This window comes from Scyliorhinus canicula, chromosome 2, assembly GCF_902713615.1.
Source record: "Scyliorhinus canicula chromosome 2, sScyCan1.1, whole genome shotgun sequence".
Classification (NCBI taxonomy): Eukaryota; Metazoa; Chordata; class Chondrichthyes; order Carcharhiniformes; family Scyliorhinidae; genus Scyliorhinus; species Scyliorhinus canicula.
Window position 1 is genome coordinate 159,886,653 of NC_052147.1, and position 21,357 is coordinate 159,908,009.

Sequence of the window (21,357 nt, forward strand, 5' to 3'; positions counted from 1 at the left end):
GACTTCTTACTGTGTTCCAGCTTTGGACAGGACCAAAGCATATGAACGTAGTTTCCGCCCCCCACCCCCCCAACAGTCACAAACCTCCTCTATCCCCCTCAAAGAGTCGACTCATCCTCGCCTTTGTGAGGTACGCCCTGTACACCACCTTCAGCTGTATCAGCCCCAACCTTGCGCACAAAGTTGAGGGATTCACCCTCCAGTAACACCACAACCCCTCCTCCATGCCCTCTCCCAATTCCTCCTCCCACTTGGTTTTTATCCCCTTCAGCGATGCCTTCTCTTCCAGAATCGCCCCATAAATCGCCGACACCACCCCCTCCTCCATTCCCCCTGTCATCAGCATCTCCTCCAACAGTATGGAGGCCAGCGCCACCGGAAAGCTCTGTACTGCCTTCTTAGCGAAATCTCGGATCTGCATATACCTTAACATTTCCCCCTGTCCCAACCCATATTTCGCTCCCAGCTCCTCCAATCCCGCAAACTGGCCCCCAGAAACAAATCCTTTAGTGCACCAACTCCCTTCTCCTCCCGTCTCCGAAAACTCCCATCCCACTTCCCTGGCTCATGTTTGTGATTCCCCTGAATCGGCATTTCGCTTGACCCTGCCCCCAGCCTAAAGTGCTGGCGCAACTACCTCCAGATTTTCAATGTTGCTACTACTCTCGGACTCCCTGAGTATTTCCCCAGGGCCATTGGGAGTGGCGCTGTTGCCAACGCCCTCAGCCCCAACCCCCTACACAGACTCTCCTCCATTCTAACCCACTGTGAGTTCCCCCTTCTAACCCAGCTCCTCACCTTCTCCGCATTCGCTGCCCGGTAATAATATAGTAAATTCGGAAGAGCCAATCCCCCTGACTGCTGTCCTCGCTGCACCTTCCTAATCCTTTTTTTAAAATTTAGAGTATCCAATTAATTTTTTCCAATTAAGGGGCAATTTAACATGCCAATTCACCCACCCTGCACATCTTTTAGGTTGTGGGGTGTAACCCACGCAAACACGGGGAAAATGTGCAAACTCCACACGGACAGTGACCCAGAGCCGGGATCGAACCTGGGAGCTCAGCGCCGTGAGGCAGCAGCACTAACCGCTGTGCGACTGTGCTGCCCTTGCTCCTTCCTAATCCTAACCACCTTCCCCCCCCCCCCCCCCCCCCATATAAATGAAGTAATCATCTTTTCAACCTCCTTGAAAAATGCCTTTGGCAGGAAGAGCGGCAGGCACTGAAAAATAAACAAAAATCATTCATTTTAACCGCCTGTACCCGACCTGCCAGCGACAGAGGGAGACCATCCCACCTTGTCAGATCTGCTTTCACCCGCCCCACCAGGAATATTATACTTACGGAGCCCCTCCCAGATATCTAAAGTGAGTCCCCACCTTACGGAATGGGAGCCCCTTCATCCCTGCCCCCACCCCTGGCCGAGTAATCACAAAATATTCACTTTTCTCAAAATTAAGTTTATATCCCAAAAAAGACCCAAATACTTGCAGTAACTCCAATATGCCCCCCATCGACCCACTCGGTTTCGCTACATACAACAGCAAGTCGTCTGCATACATAGATATCCTATGCTCTACCACCCGCACCATCCTTTTCCACACCTCCAAACTCCTCAATGCAATGGCTCAAGCGCAAGCGCAAACAACAGCGGGGACATAGGACATCCCTGCCTGGTCCTACGATGCAGAGCGAAATATCCCGATTTCATGTTATTCGTACGGACACTCGTCCCAATCCCAAACTGCTCCACAACTGCCATCAAATACCCCCACTCTACTCGGTGGAACACCTCCTCGCCGTCCAATGCCACAACCACCTCTGACTCCTTCCCCTCCGCCGGTGCCATAACCATATTCAAAAACCTCCTAGTGTTCGAAAAGAGCTGCCTCCTCTTCACAATTCCCGTCTGATCATCGCCTATCACCTTCGGAAGGCACTCCTCCAACCTACCCGCCAATACCTTCGCCAACACCTTAGCGTCCACATTCAAAAGTGATTTGTGCCTATACGACCCACACTCTGTCGGATCCTTATCCTTATTGAGCAACAGGTAGATCGATGCCTGCCCCAAAGTCTGTGGCAACACCTCCCTCCCTATCACCTCCTCAAACATCCCCACCATCAGCGGCACCAACTTATCTTTAAATTTCTTGTAATACTCCACCGGAAGCCCATCTGGCCCTGCTACCTTCCCCGATTGCATCCTCCCAATCGCATCTTTAACCTCCTGTTCCGCTATTGCCCCATTCAATACGTCCCTATCCCCCTCCCCCAACCTTGGGTATTCCAAACCATCCAGGAATTCCTGCAGCTCCCGATCCTCCCCCCCCCCCCCCCCCCCCAAAAGGTGGCTCCGACCTGTACAATTCTCTCATCAAACTCCTCAAACACCCTATTAATCTGATTTGGAGCCACCACCAACCTCCCTGCCCTATCCCGCACCTGAACAATTTCACTTGCCGCTGCCTCCCTCCAAAGCTGGCCTGCCAACATGCCTTCTCTCCATGTTCGTAAACCGCTCCCCTTGCCTGCCTCAATTGGCGCACCGCCTTCCTTGTGGTCAAAACTCGCCTGTAACTCCTTCCTCTTTTCCAACTTCGCTGGATCCCCATCTTCCGTATAACCTCCAATATCTCATCTGGAACCGTACACTTTTGCTTACCAGGATCGCTACCCCTCGAGCCCCACCATCAAATCATGAATGAAACACCTGGCTGACCCAACCCCTACTAAGCCTCACCTGGTCCTTCATCCTCGAGTGAGTCTCCTGCAACATCGCCACATCGGCCTTCAAAGCTTTCAGATATCCCAGCACCCTTGATTTCTTGACTGGGCCACCCAGCCCCCTCACGTTCCATGTAACTATCCTAACTACCTCACCCCCCCCCCCCCCCCCCCCATGCCTTCTTATCCACCGTAACATCGGGCCCTGACCCGCCCCATCCATTGTCAACATCGAACCCCTCCCAGAATCCCCCCTGCACTTCCTCTTGAAAAACCCTCACCCATTATGGATCCCCCCCTTCACACCTCTTAGGCCCATCGAAACCTGCTCGCAGGCTCCAGCGTCCGCAGCGCCTCCCCCCACCTCACCTCCGTTCACTGGCTGACTTAAATTAGCTAGTGCGGGGCCCCCTCCCCGTCCAGGAAACCCAAGCATCTCAATAGAATAACATAAAACCGTAGCAACAAAGAATGACAATCAGAAATCATTAACTCTATAACAGCGTGAAGTAAATAAAGAACAATGTAGATCAAAAAAAAACCCTTTAAAACATTTATACACTCTCCCAACTCTCCATTCGCAGTCCACAACCCCTCTTCAGTTTCAGTCTTCACTTCAGTCCCAGGCCTTCTGCCTTCACGAGCGCCTCTGCAGCCTCCACCGTCTCGAAGTAGAAATCTCTGGCGTTGTAGGTCACCCTCAGCTTCGCTGGATACACCACACCAAATCGCAACCGACTGTTGTATAATGCTGCCTTAACTCGGCCGAAAGCCGCTCGCCTCCTTGCCAGCTCCACTGTCAAGTCCTCGTATATGCTAACTCCAGCACCAGCCCACTGCACCTCCCGCTTCTGCTTCGCCCAGTTCAACACCTTCTTCTTCATGTGGTACTTGTGGAAGCAGATGATCACTGCCCTTTGCGGGTCATTTAACTTTAGCTTCGGCCTTAGCGACCGATGGGCTCAGTCCAGTTCATACCGGGAGGGCTCCTTCCCTGGCGCCATCAATTCCGCGAACACCTTGGCGGAGTACTCCGTCGGCCTTTGGCCCTCTACCCCTTCGGGCAAGCCTACAATTTTCAAATTTTGCCACCTCGCGCGGTTCTCCAGGTCCTCCAGCTTTGTCCTTATTGGCCTCCTTCACCCTCCGCAGCTCATTCCCCTTTGCGGTGAACTGATCACTATGCTGCGACATGGCCTCCACTCCCTTCATCTTCTCGCTCTGCTCCCTCACCTCGGCCGATGTCTTCGCCACAGCTACTCTGACCAACGTCTTCAAAACCACCGCCATCTCCTTCCTCAATGTCTCCATGTGCTTTGCAAACTGCTTCTCCAGCTCCAAAGACATCACCTCAGTCATCCTCTCTGCTGTGAACAGTGCGGCCCCACCTGGCTGCCCAGCCTCTGCCATCTTGCCAGCTCCCTGGCTGGTCCTCTCACTCAACGGTGAACACTCACTCCCTCCCTTCTTCCCTGCTCTTTTTCTTAATCCTTTTGGCATCCTTTGCCTTCCTTGTATATTCCTTCATTCATTCATTCGCAAATTGCCCTCGGGACCGGACTTTAAAAAACTCCAACAAACACGTCTCAAGCGGGAACCGCCCAACATGCGACTTCCCCTCTAGATGCCACCACCGGAAGTCTTAAAATAAATATTTTTATTAAAGTTTTCATTTTATAAAACACAAAATAAACAAATCCATACAAATGAAATACCATTTACAAACCTTTTGACCAGAACAAAAAAATGCCAACACTGGACCCCCCCCACCCCCCCAACCCACTGACTGGGACCAATTCCTGAAGATAAAAGACAAAGGCCGCTGCCTCTGACTGGACCAGAACCCACCCAAGACAGCCACCAACCCCACCCCTAGGACGAGACACTTATAAGTCGTCCCCCCCCCCCCCCCCCCCCCACCCCCACGCCCACCTGAATTCCTGAAAAAAGCTTTGCAGAGAAACAACTCCCTACTCTCTTGTCTCAAACAAAGGGTCATCTGGACTTGAAACGTAAGCTCTTTTCTCTCCCTGCAGATGCCGCCAGACCTTCTGTTCAATACTTCTGTTTGTGTACTTATGCTAGCTGTTTGTGCAGTTAGTGTTTAGCTTTTAAAAAATCTATATGACGCAGTAGTTTACGGCTTTTAACTTGCTTTGGAAAAATCAATGTGCCTGTTTGGTGAAACAGGTACAAAATCATTGATTTATATTTCAGTAGCATACTAGCGAAGTGCTGCTTGACAATGCCTTTCATCTTTGGTATTATGTGGTTGTTACAATCCGAGCTGTCTTTATAACTGGATGGGAAGATCCCTGAATGGAACCCTGACTCAAAAGACCATAACTTTTAATATATTTTATAAAATGTGGAGAGAGTCACAGGACTGCTAATTAATTTTAAGAAGAAGAAAAAAAACATTTACTGAACATGTAAAATTGGATTATTATCCAATACTCCTTTACTTCTTCCTTAGTTTAACAAATGCACACAGATTATAAAATGAATCCGGATTATAAAACATATCTTAAACTACAATAGTCTCATTAACACACAATCCCTTTTAATCACACAGATTGGCTGTGGTCAAATACATACACTCCGCTCTGAATTCAAGTTCGTGTCTGTGCTTTTCTCCTCCGAATCCCCCCAGATGATGATCATATGAGAGTTTCCAAACTTCACTGCCAAAAAACAAGCTTTGAAATCTTTCCTAATAATGCTTTACCTTAGCGTTTTTCATTTCAAAATTCAGCCCAGGTTTTACAAATGACAATTTTAAACGAAGCTTCCGCTCGACATTTTTTTTGTTTTTTGTGTTTGGGACACCACTTTAATAAAGGAAGTTAGATACCACCTAGAATAAAAGCGTTTCAATGCATTCAATATATCGCTTCCATCTAAATCCTGGAAAATATAATCCTCCATGATGTCCTTATGCTCATACTTATCAGTCCATTTGTATACTTGTTTATCATGTTTCCTCACAAGAAGAATGATTGTAATCCTGTGATCAGCCAGCAAAATAATCATTTCATAAAACAATTCAATAAATGAAGTGTTGTATAACTGAGAATGACAGCTTTCACAATTTGCAATCAAACTATTGCTGCAAACATCAGCCCAATTCCCGTTCAAGGGTATTAATTATATTTAAAAAATAAACCATTAGTACTAATTAATAATTTGCACGATTTGTAAAATAGTCTCTAAATTTTCACCCAAAATTGTAGACAAAATTACAATATTTCTCCCAAACCCATTGCCATGCCTTGAGCTGCAAGTGCAATGGCTCAGAAACTAAGCACCCATTTTGGGTGGTACAGTGGCACAGGAGTTAGCCCTGCTGCCTCAGAACACCAAGGACTTAGGTGCAATTCTAGCCTCTATGTTGATTTGTCCGTTCCCCTGTGCATGCGTGGGCTCCCTCCAGGTTCTCCGGTTTCTTCCCACAGTCGAAAGAAGTGCAGGTTAGGTGATTGACCATGCTAAAATTGCCTTTTGTGTCTAAAAATAGCTGTGGTAACGTTTCCCTCAACGTTTATCAGCGAATCCAGTCCAGGACTTTACCTATTCCTCTTTAGGATTTGTTTGTCTTGACTGCTGTATAAACTGTTCACAATTGCTTTAACTTTTGATACCCAGACTCTTATTAAAATCACATCAGGTGTTTGATTTACCTCTGAAGTCTGCTGTCCCATTTTAAATCTGGTTACTGCAATTGTCTCTTAATTCCAAAAACCTGGGGCAGGATTCTCCCATCCTGCGGCAGAGTGTCCACACCGGCGTAAATGCCGTCACGTTTTACAACGGCGTGAACGGGCTGCTGCCAGGGGTAATTCTAGTCCCTACAGGGAGCCAGCAGGGTGCTGGAGTGGTTCATGCTGCTCCAGCTGCCGATCACGGCATGAACTGGGCGTCGCGGGATCCACGCATGCGCAGTGGCGCCAGCGCCAACGCGCATATGCGCAGTGGCACCGGCGCCAACGCATGCATGAGTGATGGCCTCCTTCAATGCGCCGGCCCTGACGCAACATGGTGCAGGACTACAGGGTCGGTGCGTAGGAAAAGAGGCCGGGGACAGAGAGGCTGGCTCACTGATTGGTGGGCCCCTATCTCGGTGCCAGGCCGCATCGGAGGCCCCCACCCCCACAGGCCGCCACTTGACCCTAGCACGCAGAGTTCCCGCCGACTGCGAGCTGGTGTGGACGGCGCCGGTGGGTCTCAGCGTTTTAACTGTAGCCGCTCGGCCTATCCCGGGCCGAGAATTGGTGGACCGGACGCTTAGAGCCCGCGACTGCCGCCGTGCCAAACACACCGCTGCTGATTCTCCGCTCTGCAGAGAATCGCGTGCCAGCGTCGGGTTGGCATGCCCTGGTTGCGAAGATTCTCTGGCCCGGCCCAGGGCTCGGAGAATCCAGCCTCTTGTTTACTTTTCCTTAAATTCTTTGGAACAATACCTTGGCCTTTGTTCTCTGAACTTCAGTCGTCTTAAGACCCAATTCACTGATTATCTGGACAGGAAATGTCTCTTTGCAGTTCTGGCCCTGTCCAGCTTTCTCCTGGCAAAGTTTGTTTTTAAGGAAACATTTTATTGAGGCATTTAGAATTGTAAAATTTTAACCTATGAACATTCTAAATAACAGAGTGGTGCGACACAGGCAAAAACCCCACAGTAACATGCCCAAAGGCCTCCCCCGGCCCTAACTCCTAGCTACCCATATATTAGATTCCCTGCCCTTATTCTCCACTTCCATGCCTCCCCTTCCTCCAACCCCCCCCCCCCCCCCCCCCCCCCCACTTCTGCTGACGGCCAGTTTTCCTTAAAGAAGTCGATGAAAGGCTGCCACCTCCGAGCGAACCCCTGTATTGAACCTCTTAAGGTGAACTTGATCCTCTCTAGCCTGGGAAACCCTCCCATGTCACTGACCCAAATCCCTGACTTTTGAGGCTCCGAGTCCCTCCATCCCAGCAAAATCTGTCTCCGGGCCACCAGGGAGGCAAAGGCCAAAACGTCAGCCTTTCTCCCCCCTGGGCCCCTGGATCTTCCGACACTCCAAATATTGCCACCTCTGGAGTCACCCTCCCTTGCAGGACCTCAAACATGATATCTGCGAATCCCTGCCAAAATCCCCTCCGCTTCGGACACGCCCAAAACATACGTAAATGATATGCCGGACTTCACCCGCACCGGTCACACCTGTCCTCCACCTCTTCAAAAAACCTACTCATCCGGGCCACAGTCATGTGAGCCCTGTGGACCACTTTGAACTGGATCAGGCTAAGCCAGGCACACGACGAGGATGCATTGATTCTTTTCAGAACCTTTTCCCGTAGCCCAACTTCCAACCCCCTCCCCCACTACCCACTTCATAACCATCGAAATATTAGCCGCCCAGTAGAAATTAATAAAGTTTGGAAGGGCCAAGCCTCCCTCCCCATGCCCCCGCTCAAGAAGGACCTTCTTCACCCTCAGGACTTTCCCAGCCCATATAAAACCCGAGATAGTCGCGTTCATTTTCCTAAAAAATGCCTTGGGGATAAAGATTGGGAGACACTGAAACACGAACAGAAATCTCAGGAGGACTGTCATTTTCACCGTCTGTACCTCCCCGCCAGTGACAGCGGGAGCACGTCCCACCTGTGGAAGTTCCCTTTCATTTGCTAAATGACCCTTCCCAAATTTAGTTTATGAAGCTGACCCCAGTCCCTTTCCACCGGAATCCCCAGATACTTAAAACTCCTTCCCACCATTTTGAATGGCATCTCCCTCAGTCTCCTCCCCAGCCCCCTTGCCTGGATCGTGAAGACCTCGCTCTTGCTAATGTTTAGCTTCGAGCCTGAGAACCGGCCAAATTCCTCCAGTATTCCCATAATTTCTGCAATCCCCCAATGGGTCTGTTATATATGTTCACTCCCTCAGGTGATGTCTCCAACTATATATTGGATGTAATATATCCAACTAAAACTTGAAAGCTTTTATGTCCATTCAAGGGCCTCCAGCTACTAAACAACGCAATATCCTTTTCTAGGCTCTTATTTACTCTTCACGCTGCAATCCTCTCTAAGCACAATAGGATTGCAGTTGGGACTTAACCAACCCCTCCACATGCAAGTATCTATGTCCAGCATGAACCAACTATAATCTTTACCCTTGCAGGCACAGATGCATTTGGTGTGATTCTCCCGAAAAGGAACAAAGTCCCCTAGTGAGCGCGTTTAGCCGCTTGTTTCCTGGCACTCGCAGTGCTGAGAAACACATGGCTAGGCAACGTGACTCGCGTTGAATAAGGGCCCTGAAGGGGAAAGTGTAGCCAAGGTCGCACATAGCCCTGTTTTGTACAGTGGGGATCTCCGCTCGCCAGAACGGAGTCTCCTGGCTTTCAGTGGCCACGCTGTGCCGCAGAAAGTTGTTTTTCACCGGAAAAGCAGCATGGTCATTGGGTCGCGCTCATTAAACTAAACCCACTTAAAACTATACTTAATTTCTACTGTTTACAATACAAATATAATCCCTTACAACTACCTTTGTTTTCCTAACAATAGACCTTCTCAGAGTTGAAAGTTGCTTCATTTTTCTCAATCATTGAATTATTGTATATTTCAAAAGTAGACCATTTTACTTAAGGGAGGAGAGAAATTGATATCTTCCCGAAGTTTAGTGATTTGAAAATTAAATTAGGATCATTGTATTCATGCATTTTTGCAAGGATTGTGTTTAAAAAAAAAAGGGAAATAGATTTTTTTCAGCACTATGCACGATATTGACTTCACCTAAAGAACCCCTATTTAACTGTTACGGTGGATAAAACTTGCCGCTTATCCCTAGGAAATGTCAATTACATTTTCCATCAACCGTGTTTGAAGTTTAGAGCAAACTGAGATACTGTTTGAAGTGTATTGGTATTTTAGCCACAGCTATACTGTGGAATCGGGTAAACACATCAACCTTGACAGTTTAACTGCTGATGACGTGTGATTAGTTTGCCCGTGCTGCAAGGAAATAGGTACTTCCTGTGTATCCTAGAGTTTAGCAGCATGAACTTTAATGTACTTTTCTCTCATAATGCTCTGTCTGCAGAGGGTGGATTACCTGTTGAAGCAGGAGCGATTCATTGAGGCACTATCTCTGGCATGGTCCTTTCATGAAGGAAAAGCTAAAGCAGTGGTTGGTGAGTAACGAGCTTTCATGTTTACAGAATGGATTGGTCAATTCATTAAACCGCCTTTAAGATTTTCAAAATGTTTTTACTCATTTGGCCTGCTGTGCCTGGTACTTAAAAGAGTAGTCTCGCTTAGTCCCACTATCTCACTTTTTATTAATAACCCTCACTGTAAATTCCTCATCCTTGAGCTTCAGTCTAATTCCCTTTTAATATTATTCGTGGAATCAGCTTCCACCACCTTTTCATGCTGAACGTTCATAGTCCCAACAATTCTCTAAGTGAAAAATAATTCTCACCTCTCTAAAACTTTCGCCAATGATTTAATATCTGTGACAGCTGGTAATTGACCAATTTGTTAGATAGGAGAAAAATTATTGCCTTAATAAACACCTCTTTTGTTCTTTTATAAAGGCTTCTGCTTGTCTGCTTGCAGGGGCTGTGAATGTGTGTGTTGATTGCCTGTACATTTTAGTACATTATGATATACAATTTTCCTTCAATGACAAACCTAGGAAAAAAGTCAAGCTCTTTGTGATGAATTCTGCCACAGTCGAAGAAATGAATTTGAGAAGTTGTGATTAAGTGATAGTATGGTAGACTTTTAAATGCTCAAAGTTTATCAGAGGATGTAAAGTTGTGAGGTGAAGAGCTCCACAGTTCTGCACTCTTACGAAAGAGTGGGTTGGATTAAAAAAACATGCAAGGGTTGTGGGTATCAACGAGAATTGGTCGGGCTGAATAACCAGTTTCTGTGCTGTACATTCTACATAATATATTGAGGATAATTTTGTAAAACGATTTGGGATTTCAGACAGACATGAGAGAAAACCTTGGGGGAAATGACTCAGTAGTCTCGAATATTTCTCAACTATTATGAAAAAGTTTAGGATCGCGAGAATGTCATGACAGCAGTGTTGTGAGCGCTTGTCGATTTTCCTCTTCCTCATTGGCTAAGTGTTGTAGTCTGAGTCTTTCTGTTTACTAATTATTTTTTTCAGAAAATATTTTATTAAGGCATTTATAATTTTAAACATCAGGTTTCAACAAGAACAAAACAATATAGTCAACCCCCCAATGATCACCAATGCATCCACTTTTTCTGGAGCAACTTCCTTAAGTACTCTGGGATGTAGATTATCAGGCCCTGGGAATGTATCGGCCTTTAATACAATCAATTTCCCCAGCACCATTTCCACACTCATGCTGATTTCCTTCAGTTCCTCCCTTTAACTAAACACTGTGTTCCCTTTGATTTTTGGTATGTTATTTGTGTCCTCCTTTGTGAAGACAGAACCAAAATATGTATTTAGTTGGTCAGCCATTTCTTCCCCATTATAAATTCCCCTGTTTCTGACTTTTGTCTTCACCAATTGTTTGCTCTTCACATACCTATATAAGCTTTTAAAGTCAGTTTATATCTTCCCGGTGAGTTTTCACACACTTATACTTATCCCCCATCTTAATCTTTCCTATGTACTCCTTTGCAGAACTCTCAACTGCTCCCAGTCCTCTGGTCTGCAGCAATTTGTAGGCCTCTTCTATAGATCTAATACTATCTCTAATTCCCCTTGTAAGCCATGGTTTTGCCATCTTTCCCAGACAGGAGTATGCAATTGTTGTGGTTCAGCCATAAGCTTTTTGAATGTTTGCCATTGCCTATCCAGCTTCATCCCTTTGAGTGTCATTCCCCAATCCATTATAGCAAACTTGCGCTTCATGCCATTGTAGTTTCCTTTATTTAGATTCTGGACCATTGTCTCAGAATCAACCACATCACCCTCCATCATTGATGAAGAATTCTGTCATATTCTGGTTGCTCATCCCCAAGGGGTCTTGAACAACATTATTGCCAATGGTTCCACTCTCATTACGCAATACCCAGTCTAGGATGGCCCCTTCTCTAGTTGGTTCCTCAACGTATTGATCCAGATAACCATCCCTTATGCGCTCTAGGAATTCCTCCTCTACGGTTCCAACCTATTTGTAGATTAAAGACGCTCATGATTACAGATGTTGGGCGCAATTCCCACCCGGAGAATAGTGAGAGAGCCCCTAAGCTGGGTTTGCGGCGGGTGCCTAACGAATGCAATCTGGTTCACGTCCTCACTGGGCATGAACCAAACTCATATTAAAATTAGTATTTCAATTAATTTAAATATACATTTCTGGGCTTTAGCCAGAGTCTCCTGACTCCCAGGATTCACCGCCCCCATCAGCCTAGCTATGAGGTCACAGTGTCTGGACTGATGGAAAGAATCCAAAAATTTGTCTCAAATCCGTCCAATGGTCAAGTTGTGCAATTACCAAGGATAACAACAATATGAATAAAAGCAGGGGGAAAGGTCGACCGAAAAAATGAGAGAAACATCACAACAGGAAATCAAGTGAAATAGTGGGGATGTGTGGTGATATAAGATTTTTAATAAGATATAAATAAACATGCATTGAGCCAAAGACATCCCAGACTGTGCCATTAAATAAAATTGGTTGGTCTGATTGCGTGCAGTCAGTCAAGTGTTGACCTGTACAAAACAACTTTACAACAAAACAGTGAGATCCTTGGCAAACCGTCCAAAGATATAGCTGAGTGAAGTCAATTTTAATTTAAATTGAATTTTTTTTTTCTCAAATAGCATACAAGATCCAATTTTCCCTATTTGCCACAATGATTTTAAATCTATAGTTTTTCTGTTTTATGATGTTTCTTTTTCCTTTTATTGTACTAAATCATTCTCCCCAGTTTCAATTTGCTTCCTAATTACTTCTATCAAAAGAGAAAGGCAAGCAGTTTCTGAAAATAGTGAAAAAGTTGTTTCACTGCTTTCTAGTCATATTGATCTTTTTGTTATAGTTAACGAATGGAAGAAAATAAAAATCCCCAATTGCAATAATTGATTAAAGACAAGTAACTTGGGGGCTTCCAGTGGCGACATGTAGGTGTAGGTCGCACGTTGGGTGACTCCTGCTAGAGCTTTTGATTTTTGCCCCCATGCATCAGCTGTCAATTTCCTTCTAGGTGGTAGCAGTCGTGGATTTAGAAGGTGCTGTCTCAGGAGCCTTGGTGAGTTGCTGCAGTGCATCTTGTTAATAGTACGCACTGCTGCCACTGTGTTGTTGGTGGGGAGAGTGAATATTTAAGGTGGTGGGTGGTCTACTTTTTCCTGGGTGATGTTGAGCTCCTTGAGTGTTTCTGGTCAATATACCCTCCAGGATGTTGAAAGTGGGGGACTCAGTGATGGAAATGTCATTGAATGTCATGGGGAAATGGTTTAATTCACTCTTGTTGGGGATGGTTGTTGCCTGGCACTTGTGTGATATTTGCCACTTATCAGCCGAAGCCTAGATATTGTCCAGGTCAGTGCATCACACACATGAGTCAGAAAGCTATGTTTTCATGTTACACTCCAGGATGTAAACACAGAATTTAAGGCTGACACTCCAGTGCAATATTGAGTGCTGTACCGACTGAGGAGCCATCTTTCGTATAGAATGTTAAACTGGGCTTTCATCTGCTCTCTCAGGTGGACTCAAAAGATCCCATGGTACTGTATTTGATGAACAGCAGAGAAACCTAGAGAAACACAGAAAAAATAGGAGCAGGAGGAGGCTATTCGGCCCTTCGAGCTGAATATTCTCATAGAATTTACAGTGCAGAAGGAGGCCATTCGGTCTATTGAGTCCGCACTGGCTCTTTGAAAGAGCACCCTACTCAAGCCCGCACCCCCACCCCATCCTCATAACCCAGTAACCCGACCCAACACTAAGGGCAATTTTGAACACTAAGGACAATTTAGCATGACCAATCCACCTTACCCGCACATCTTTGGACTGTGGGAGGAAACCGGAGCACTGGGGGAAACCCACACAGACATGGGGAGAACGTGCAGACTCCGCACAGACAGTGAACCAAGCCGGGATTGAACCTGGGACCCTGGAGCTGTGAAGCAATTGTGCTAACCACCATGCTACTGTGCTGCCCAAAATTAATCTGATCAAAATGAATCTATCATTTTTTTTCTATTCCTTCAAGAGTTGTGGGCTTCTGTGGCTAGACCAGCATTTGTTACTCATCGTGAATTCCCCTTGTGAAAGTGGTGGTGAGCTGCTTTTCTAAACCACTGTGTGCTGGAGGTGCACCCACAGTGCTGTTAGGGAGGGAGTTCCAGGATTTTGACCTAGTGACAGAGAAGGAACGGAAATATATTTCCAAGTCAGGATGGTGAGTGACTTAGAGGGTAACTTCCAGGTGATGATGTTCTCATGTATCTGCTGACGTTCTAGATGGTGGCAGTCATCGGTTTGGAAGATGCTGCCTAAGAAGCCTTGGTGAGTCGCTGTAGTGCACAGTGTAGATGCTACACACTGCTGCCACTGTGTGGTGGTGGGAGTGAATGTTTAAGGTGGTGGATGGGGTGCAAATCAAGTGGGCTGCTTTTTCCTGGATGGTGTTGTTGGAGCTGTACTCATAGAACATAGAACATACAGTGCAGAAGGAGGCCATTCGGCCCATTGAGTCTGCACCGACCCACCTTAAGCCCTCACGTCCACCCTATTCCCCTAACCCAATAACCCCTCCTAAACTTTTTAGTTACCAAGGGCAATTTATCATGGCCAATCCACCTAAACCTGCACGTCTTTGGACTGTGGGAAGAAACCGGAGCACCCAGAGGAAACCCACGCAGACAGGGGAAGAATGTGCAGACTCCGCGCAGACAGTGACCCAGCAGGGAATCGAACTTGGGACCCTGGCACTGTGGAGCCACAGTGCTATCCACATGCGCTACCGTGCTGCCCTCATCCAGGCAAGTGGAGAGTCTTCCATCTCATTCCGGACTTTTGCTACTTTGTGGATGATGGACAGGCTTTGAGGAGTCAGGAGGTGGGTTACTCACTGCAGAATTCCGGATTCCTAGTGTGGAACCGTACCATAATTTTTCATAGTGTCTGGTTCGGACTGACATGTAACTCTCCATTTGCACAGACCAGTTTTTACTCCAGATGTTGAGCCTCTTTATAGAAGAAAATTGAGTGGGCAGGGTTTACAGCGTCGCCCTGGCAGGGTGGCTCTAGTATTACCGGCATTCGGCTCCACAGAGATCAGGGCGCTATCTGTAAAGGGCGCCCCAATCAGAATTGAAACAGCTCGGCCCCGGCCCCAACTACCTCGGAAGTATTGCCGGTATCCTCAGTGTCCACTCCCCGCTGCCTGCAAGTTCCACCCTCACAGCCCAGTCTCCCCTGCCCCTCACCACACATTAATAGAAACACCTGCCCCACCATGAGGCTCCCTGGCTGGCATTGCCATGGGCATGTTGAATCCTCTGCAAGGCTGGTGAGGTATGAATGTTCGGTGAGGGAGGATCATGTGGCGGGGGAACTTGTTGAAACTATTAAAATTTGTTATGGGTGTGATCTACCATCCATGACCCGCAGGAATCGGAGCCAGGAAGCGGCGATAAATGCCAGGAGAGGGTTCCCCCGGGATCCCCAATGGCCGTAACGCCTCGCGAGATATAACCTGATTTTGTGAGACGTTACGATCTGGGACCTGCCCACAATTATGAACCCACTTAATCCTGTTGATACCGGATCTAACTGGCTCCCGGCAACAATCGGCCTCCCCAATGAGATCCTAGCTGGCTACCCATAAGTACTGGTCCACACAAAACCAGGCAGAACGGCACCTGGGTGTCTCCCAAGCCATTGGAGACCCCTGGATGGTCAAAGACAGGATAGGGTGGCACCCTTGCTCTCCCCTGCTTCCCTGACATTGCCAAGGTGTCTACATGGTACTGTGGGGCTGGTATGAGCACTGCCAGAGTGACGGTGCCAAGGTGGCACTGCGAAGGATCAGGGCCTGAGGCAGGTCTTGCCCATGAAAGGAGGGATGAGGGGCTATGAAGGGTGGGTATGATGGGGCCTCGGGAAGGCTGGGGGGGATATCTTGAAAGGGAGGGGGCTGAAAGGAGGCATTGGAAGACCTGGAAAGGGGGTCCATCAGTGCCCCCATGTGGGGTGTCCTCACTCGGGGTGGTGTGGGGTAATGCCCTTGTGTGTGGGGAGTGACATTGCCGATGGGTGAAGGGTGTGGGGACTCTCAAGCTCACTTAGAGATCGGGGCACCCTTTCAAAATGATGGCCGATCTCTGAGGAGCCGGTCTGGCCAGCGCACTCAACTCCCCAGTGATGAAAATAATTCTGAATGTGGTCTGGCCCGGAGAGAAACCCTCAGGACCCGAAAAAGTGACTTAAGTGTGGTTAGATAGCAGTATTGTAGCACAAGTGGCTAACACTGTGGCTTCACAGTGCCAGGGTCCCAGGTTTGATTCCCTGCTGGGTCACTGTCCAAGTGGAGTCTGCACATTCTCCCCGTGTCTGTGTGGGTTGCTTCCGGGTGCTCTGGTTTCCTCCCACAGTCCAACAGTGTAGGTTAGGTGGATTGACCATGCTAAATTGCCCTTAGTTTCCAAAAAGGTTAGGAGAGGTTATTGGGTTACGGGGTTAGGGTGGAAGTGAGGGCTTAAGTGGTTGGGTGGTTGGTGTAGACTCGATGGGCCGAATGGCCTTTTAGGGCAGCACGGTAGCATTGTGGATAGCACAATCGCTTCACAGCTCCAGGGTCCCAGGTTCGATTCCGGGTGCTCCGGTTTCCTCCCACAGTCCAAAGATGTGCAGGTTAGGTGGATTGGCCATGATCAATTGCCCTTAGTGTCCAAAATTGCCCTTAGTGTTGGGTGGGCTTACTGGGATATGGGGATAGGGTGGAGGTGTTGACCTTGGTTAGGGTGCTCTTTCCAAGAGCCGGTGCAGACTCGATGGGCTGAATGGCCTCCTTCTGCACTGTAAATTCTATGAATTCTATAACGGTGGGGAACTCGCCGACAGACCCGGGGAGGAACTCCCAGCTAAACCTGCTTGAAGTGACACTTAGGAATTTTTCCGTTAATTTACATCCTATAATGCATTTATATCAGGTTCTCGTCCTATGAGGGGTGAACCTTATGATGTTGTCGGCAAGGACGGGAAAAATCTGGAAACACAATCTCTCCGGACAGAGAACCTCCGCATTTTCTGCCTGCATTGCTGTACTCTCTGATGCTGAATATGGGCTGAAATTGCCCTCCTTGTCCCTGGACTGCTCTTCTAGCACAGTGTTTATATGGCTAGTCCAGTTCAGTTTCCGGCAATGGTAACCCCCAGAACTAAATCTCAAAAAAAGATTTTCTGGTCATTATTAGGCTTTTGAAATAATGCAGAGGAGGTTTACCAGGATGTTAGCAGGGCTGAGATGAGAGATTGAAAACGGTAGGACTGTTCTCTTTGGAACAGAGACGGACGGTTAAGAGGTGACGTGATAGCTGTTACTAAAGCATTGAGAGGCTATGAGAAAGATAATAATTGTTCACTCTGATGAATGAATCAGTAAACAGATATGGATTCAATATCATTCAGGGAGATGGTGGTGTAGTGATATTGGGCGGGATTCTCCCCTACCCGGTGTGACGGGGGGGGGGTCCCGGCGTAAGGGAGTGGCGCCAACCACTCCGGGGTCGGGATCCCCAAAGGTGGGGAATTCTCCGCACCTTTGGGGGCTAGCCCTGCGCCGGAGCGGTTGGCACCAGAAGACTGGCGCAAAAAACCGGCGCCAGCGGCCTTTCAGGCCCGCCGCCCGGCAGCGGGGCTGGCCGAAAGGCTTCGGTCGGCGCATGCGCGATGTGGGTTTCTCTTCCACTTCCGCCATGGCGGAGGCCGTGGCGGTGGCGGAGGAGAAAGAGTGCACCCAGGGCACTGGCCCGGAGTCTGAGCAGGGGGCCCCGATCGCGGGCCTGGCCACCGTGGGGGCACCCTCCGGGGTCCAATCGCCCTGCGCCCCCCCAGGACCCCGGGGGCCGGTTGCGCCGCCAATCCCGCCGCCACCAGAGGTGGTTCAAACCGCGGCGGCGGGAGAGGCCTCCCAGCGGCGGGACTTCGGCCCATCGCGGGCCGGAGAATCGCCGCAGGGGCCTCACCGATCGGAGTGGCGTGATTCCCGCCCCCGCCAATTCCCGGGTGGCGGAGAATCTCTGCCACTGCGGGGGCGGGATTTTCGGCGGCCCCAGGCGATTCTCCGACCCTGCTGGGGGTCGGAGAATTTTGCCCATTGCCACGGGACTAGTTATCCTGGGGCTCAGGCTAATGCTCTGTGGACCCGGGCTCAAATCCCACCACAGCAGCTGGGGAAATTTTAATTCAATCATAAATCTGGAATGGTGACCCTGAAACTATTATTGATTGTTGTTAAAATCTCATCTGGCTCACCAATATCCTTTAGGGAATGAAATCTGCTGCCCTTTCCTGGTCCTGACCTGGTCTGGTGACTCTAGAATCATAGCAATGTGGTTGACCCTAAACTGCGCTCTGAAATGGACGAGCAAGCCTCTCCTTTCAAAAGGAGTTAGGGCTGGATGACGAATGCTGGCCCAGCCATCAACACCCACATCCCATGAAAGAATGATTAAAAATGACAAAAGATCTACAGAGCAGACAAGAGATTTTATTCAGAGTTGTCAGGATCTGGAATGCTCCAACAGCCACAGTTTTCCACCAAGGTATCTCTGTGAACTTAACTCATTACAGCTCAGATTCTCAACATGGTAGCCATTCACCACAGAGAATGCTGAAAAATGGCTGGTGTGCTCCACAGAAGAAGGTTAAATTGGTGTCTTTGTCCGTTTAGTTTATAATGAATTCTATTCCCTGGGAAATCACACAACGTAGAATTGAAAGAAATGGAAATATTATCAACCAGAGAAATTTTAGAACTAAAACAAATGCTGATATTCTTTTGGCACGTGCCTGTGTTAATGGCAGGTTTTTCCACCCCCTCCATGGTATGTTCTGCAACGGCGGGAGGTGGCTCGCCAGTGGCCGGCGGTGAATTCTTCTGGTCCCCCTGTTGTCAACGGGGTTTCCTGTTGAACACACCCCTTGCCACCACAAAACCCATTGTGGGGGGGTACGGCATCGGTGGGACAGTAAGATCCTGCCAGTGCGAAAAGCCAGAAAATCCCACCCAGTGTCAAGCTCAACATTGCATAAATGTTATTAAATGATTTTTCATGTGATTATCCACATGCAGCATCAGCCACCCTGATGGCCTCTCAGGAACGTTGACAGTTTAGTGTTGAATTACTTTGGCACTGTTGCCTCGGGAACCTATAGAACTGGAAACTCGAGTTCGAGAGCTTGTTTCACTAAGTTTTGGGATCTTCGGGCTGAAAGGATAATATTCTAACATTACCGCCTGGTTCCTCATTCCCAGATTCTAAATTGTACATTTCTCCATTGATTATTCATAGCACTGATATAGAGTTGTTTGAAGTCTGGATTATTTAATTAACTTTTTCTTTTTATTCTCAGGTTTGTTTGGAGATCAGAGCAAGCGGAAGGGTGTCGTGGCTGATCGGGTGAAGTATTGCTTATTAATGCGCTTCATCTTGTTTTGTTGATCGCTCTGAAATAAATGAATGTGCTGTTGAACAGCTAATTAAATACACAGGACCTCAGTTCATTAAACTGTGAGCTTTTGGCATTGACTGCACAGTTGAAGGACTCATGAATTTGTGTCTCATACTTCTGTTTTTGTTATGTTAATCTTTCCCAGCAGATGAGGAGTGTTCCGACACTCTGAGCGAGTACACGGTCAATTCCAGCCCCACAGACCCCGGAGTCCCAATACAAGTGAATTAACCAACAATTCGGATTTTCCAAAGATCTTTAACCCTTGACTGCACCCATGTGTTTTACAGACACCAGGGGCGCGATTCTCCCAACGGGAGACTAAGTGCCGACCCCGGAGTGAAACACTCCGGGTTTCACTCCGGCGTCGGAGGCCGCACCTCACCCCCTATTCTCCTCCCCCCGGGGGCTAGGAGCTGCGGCGCCTGAATTCTGAGCGTGCGGCGTTGACGCTTGCGTCAAAGCTGTGCGCTGGGAATGACGCGGCCGGTGGCGCCGAAGTGACGTCAGCCGCGCATGCGCAGGTTGGCCGTCTCCAACCCGCGCATGTGCGGTTTCCGTCTTCCCCTCCACTGCCCCGCAAGACATGGCGGCTTGATCTTGCGGCGCGGCGGAAGGAAAAGAGTGCGTCGTTTACAGACGCCGGCCCGACGATCGGTGGGCACCGATCGCGGGCCAGACATCTGCTGAGCACGCCCGTGGTGCTCGATCCTCCCTCCGTCCCCCACAGGCCCCACACTCAGCGGTCGCGCGCTGTTCACGCCGACAGCGACCAGGTCTGGTTGGTGCCGGCGTGAACCGGTCGGGTTTGGCAGGCCGCTCGGCCCATCCGGGCCGGAGAATCAGCGGCCGCCGTGAGAAACGGCGAATGGCGATTCTCTGAGCGGCCTGTCGAAAAATGCGACACGCCGGGCGGAATTCTCTGCTCCCGCGCGGCATCGGGAAGGCCGTTCCTCGCACCCTATTCACCCTGCGCCAGGGGGCTAGGAGCGGCGTTCCGTAAATCTCGGCCGCCGGGCCTTGATGCTTGCGTCAAGGCGGCGCACCGAGGATGACGCGACGGCGGTGCCTAAGTGACGTCAGCCGCGCATGCACAGGTTGGCTGGCTCCAACGCCACGCATGCACGGTTGCTGTCTTCCCTCCGCTGCCCCGCAAGATGTGGCGGCTTGATCATGCGAGGCGGCGGAGGGGAAAGAGTGCGTCCCTTGGAGACGCAGGTCCGACGATCGGTGGGCACCGATCACGGGGCAGTCCCCTCCCGAGCACGGCCGTGGTGCTCACTCCCCTCTCCGCCCCCCACAAGCCACAAACAAAGCTTTGACGCCTTGTTCACGATGGCAGCGACCAGGTGCGGTTGCCGCTGGCGTGAACAGGCCGGGAACGTCAGGTCGCTCGGCCCATCCGGGCCGGAGAATCGCTGGTCGCCGTGAAAAACGGCGAGCGGGGGGTGGGAGAATCGCAGGGGGTGCCAGGGTGGCGTGTCGTGAGTCGCCCGGCCCTCCCGCGATTCTCCCACCCGGCGTGTCGTGCGGAGAAACGCGCCCCAGATTTATAAGTAAAACATTAACAAACTATTTATTAATAAAAAACAGAAAAGATGAACATATAAGGAAATAACAGGATAACCTTCTACCAACCTTCATTTCATTTCATTTCATTCATTCATTTCATTTCATTAAGACTTCTTGCTGTGCTCACCCCAGTCCAACGTCGGCATCTCCACATCTTTTATTAGTGACTATCTTGTACTTATGACCACTAGTTCTAGTCTTCCTTGAAAGTGAAAGTATCTTCTCCACGTCTAACGTATTCAACCCTTTCTTATTTTAAGGATCTCTATCAGGTCACCCGTAGTATTTTATGAAGAGATAGCTCCAGCTCGTTTGATCTTCACTGATACAGTATCTTAATTCTGTTATCATTTTCGTCAATCTTTTTTGACACCTTCTATTCCTTTCTATTC

At 48.7% G+C, this 21,357-nt stretch overlaps 1 protein-coding gene across 1 annotated transcript in view; it reads left to right on the forward strand.

Moving 5' to 3' along the window:
* Positions 1 to 21,357, forward strand: part of vps8 (VPS8 subunit of CORVET complex) — a 787,508-nt gene that overhangs the window by 121,925 nt on the left and 644,226 nt on the right. Inside the window, 2 exon segments of the mRNA XM_038788252.1 lie at positions 9,811 to 9,901; positions 19,295 to 19,341. Coding sequence (XP_038644180.1) covers positions 9,811 to 9,901; positions 19,295 to 19,341 — 138 coding nt within the window.